The following is a 3527-nucleotide window of genomic DNA, read 5'->3' as shown; positions in this document are numbered from 1 at the left end:
AAGTGACCACATCGTGAGACAAACGAGAATACTTTATTATTATTGTACTTCACCACGATGAATAACAGCAACCTTTTTTACGAAAGTAACAAAATTACTGTTACTAAACTTTTAAGGTATCTCAATGATTTTAAAGAAAATGACCATTGTAGATAAAGAAAGAACTGAAGAAGTTGTAAAGGAAGTTGTAAAGCATGAAAAGATCCAGCGATGAAGAGGAAGGCTTGAACATGTCAGTCACACTAAAATCCAACTTTTTGGGGATTAAAACAACTGGCTGGTATTTTTTACAGGTCACAGGTCATTGTTTTTTTTTTGACGCATAGCTTTTTATTATGATTCACACTACTGACAACACTGGTAAATCTACTTACACAATTTACAAAAATTACACAATTAACAACTACTAAAATCCATTATATTACCATCAAAACAATTTAACAATTGAATTGCTACGCACTACTTACAATACAATGCACTTACAATTACAGGTGCTACTTACAATAATACAATTGCAATACTTACTCTACAAAAACAATATGATTACTTTTTAAACTTGCAATACCAATTTATACACTACTTACAAAATAATACGATTACAGATGCTAATTATATTAATATTCTTACATTAAAAACAATGAGCAAAAAAATAAAAGATACATGCATATTAAAAATAAATAAATAAATACATAACTTAATTAATTATATTGGAGAGAGTACCCATGGTCATTGTTTTACCAATACACAAAGTATCCTAATCATGAATAAAGGCTGACCTTCGGCCTAATTAGGTTTTAGGCCTAAGGTTAGCTTTTATGAATGTTTAGGATACTTTCTGTTTTGGTAAAACAATAATGACCTGTGACCTGTGACCTGCAAAAATACCAGCCGTTAAAACAACTTATAAAAGACAACTCACTTTTGGCTAGCAGATCTTGGATACACTTATTAATGTGAGCCATCCATTCTGCTTTCTCAGTCCTTGTGGCTGCATATACAGCAAATGACTTCTTAGCACTAATGATCTGCCATCCATTCTTCAAGTCTAATCATTGATAAAAAATAATACAAATTGTTTTAGCTGTGAGAGCCACTAAAACGATACTCATTCACTGCAATGGTTTTTTGACATAGAGATTTTAAAATGGCTTACTTCCTTCATCATCAAGGGACTGCAGTTTGATGTCCTCCAGTGGAATAATATGTTGCTTGTTATACTTTAAAGACAAGGGAGAAAAATCATTCTTATTATAACCAATAACAGGAACATAATTATCTTTACCCTTTCTTACATTCTCATAATTCTGGTGTTGCCTCAGTACACAAGAACAGCTATCTATAGTATCACAACAATATTACAGATTGCAAAGCATCATTGGATGTTCACCAATACAAAAACTTTTCAACAATGAAAATGTAACTAACACATTGACCCTTGGGAGTGATACTTAATAGATTTTACTCTGTCTAATTCCAGATGATTTTACTCGTCAATGGGGGACAGTTCAAGAGTCAATGAGTCAATTAACAACCTCTAACTCCACTAAAAAATGTCTCCTTTAAAAGAATCATGGCAATATTGCAGCTTTGACATCACCTGATAAATCTACGTAAAAGACTTAGTATCAGTATCATATGGACCTCTGGTTGACCCTGTGCAAAGCCTGCCTCACAACTTACTGCAACTGCTGCATTACACACCTTTTTCTTGTTGATGACAATATTTCCATACACAAGAATGTCATTGAATAGAAAGAACTGACGAGGTTTGGGCTTTTTCCGACAAAGCTTTGTCAAAACTCCTTCCCCCACAAGAACTCTTCCCTGTACCATTAATGGCTGAAAATTTCACAAAACAATGTTACCACCTGGACAAAAGTTTTTCAAATCATGATGAGATGTCGTTAGTGGTGAGCAAATTGAAAATAATAATAACAGCAACAATAATAATAATTATTAACAACTATTGGACACGGTTGAGCAAAATATCATGATTTGTCAGTGGCAAGGTGAGCAAATCAATTATTTGCCAAAGCCGAAGGATGAGGCAAATAATTTGTCTGCAAGACACTCACAAATCACGATATTTTGACATAATAAAGTTCAATTATATTGTTTTATCATTCGATAACTGAGTTTGTTTTCCACAATTCCCAACAATTAAATCACTTTCTAAAAGCTCAGGAAAGCAAACTGCAATTTTCACACAAGAGCGGGGTTTCAATTACGCATGAGCAGAATATTCTTTGCAACAAAACAAAGATCGACGGTATTATGCATGAGCAGACCATTATTTGTAAGCAGTTATTTGCAGGTCATGTGGTGGGCTCTCGGCCAATGAAAAGGAAGAGTATGATGCATCGAATGATAATGATATTTATCATTATTGATACACACTGCACATCACATTAGAAACCATTTAAATATGGTAAATTAATAAATGTATTTGCTTTGACCACTTACTTGCCCAGAGGCACCAAAACAATTTTCCACGTTACGTATCCTCCTCTCATTAGCTTCAGTGTTTGCTAAAAAAAAGATGACGAAGATGGAGTTTTTAACACCTGATGTCAATTTTTCACAAATCGCTCCATATGGCATTTCACTCCAACAATAGTAACTAACCAAAAGGATATTTTCAAAAGATTACTCGTCCTTCTAGAAAAGCCTCGGATTTGACAAACAGATGTAGCTGAGAATACAAAATAACTCTTGTAGTTGTAATGCACCAATCAAATCGAAAATTCAACATCCCCTTCCCCACCGGGCAAACCCCAGGCATTTGACTATCTTCTGTGCCGAGGGAGTGGGGAAAATTGAACCGGAAGTGTCAGGTTTCAAATGATTTTTTTTTTCAGGCCCTAAAGTCCGTAACAGCTATAAAACACGTGTTTAGAGGAAATGGCAGAGTTTAAAGGAAGAGATATAGCATTTGTGAGCGATTGGCTTGCAAACAAGGTCTTAATTAAAGTCGACAGGAGTCGACAACAATTGTTCTTTAGTAGGGGATGACTGATAAATCAAATGATAGGGTTAGGCATTTGAACACCATTTTGGCCATTTGGGGGGGGGGGGGGGTGTTGAAGTTTCGAGTTGATCGACGCATAAGCAGTACAGTACTCTACATCCTGGACAAGTTCCAGTAAATGACAGGTTCGTATGTGGCCCTAATTCCTGTTTTTCGTCAGTTTAACCTCCTCACTTTCCCCAAAACTGTCTAGGCTAAGATTTCCACAGAGTGTACCGACTCCTGAAATCGGCAAATAACCACATCCCATTTCGAATATTATTGATGACAGTCTATTTCGTGCCCGGATTTCGTGTCATCAAGAAACTTATGTCGTTAAAAATTTTCCATACAATAAAGTTACATAGATCTGTGCAACGAGTACATAATATGGTCACGCTTTTAGAGGAAAAGACCCCTAAAATTGCACAGGAAAAGAACAATTTTCGTCACATACCTAACCTGTCCACCATTTTGCCTCTATTCCGGATGAACACTATCAATGATCACGTGGGAGGCG

The 3527-nt window shown here is 35.5% G+C and overlaps 1 protein-coding gene across 1 annotated transcript in view; it reads right to left on the bottom strand.

Annotated features, from left to right (window-relative positions):
- The window catches only part of LOC138006982 (pleckstrin homology domain-containing family F member 2-like), a 10173-nt gene extending 6646 nt beyond the window's left edge, over window positions 1–3527 (bottom strand). The window contains exons 1-5 of the mRNA XM_068853637.1: window positions 3465–3527; window positions 2464–2528; window positions 1702–1839; window positions 1154–1217; window positions 920–1045 (exon numbers count right to left, since the gene is read on the bottom strand). Coding sequence (XP_068709738.1) covers window positions 920–1045; window positions 1154–1217; window positions 1702–1839; window positions 2464–2528; window positions 3465–3480 — 409 coding nt within the window. The 5' untranslated portion in view covers window positions 3481–3527. The remainder of the gene's footprint in view (window positions 1–919; window positions 1046–1153; window positions 1218–1701; window positions 1840–2463; window positions 2529–3464) is intronic.

This window comes from Montipora foliosa, chromosome 1 (assembly GCF_036669935.1).
Source record: "Montipora foliosa isolate CH-2021 chromosome 1, ASM3666993v2, whole genome shotgun sequence".
In the NCBI taxonomy this organism is placed as follows: domain Eukaryota; kingdom Metazoa; phylum Cnidaria; class Anthozoa; order Scleractinia; family Acroporidae; genus Montipora; species Montipora foliosa.
The sequence above is the reverse complement of the archived record's forward strand: the minus strand, read 5'-3'. Positions and strand labels throughout refer to the sequence as shown.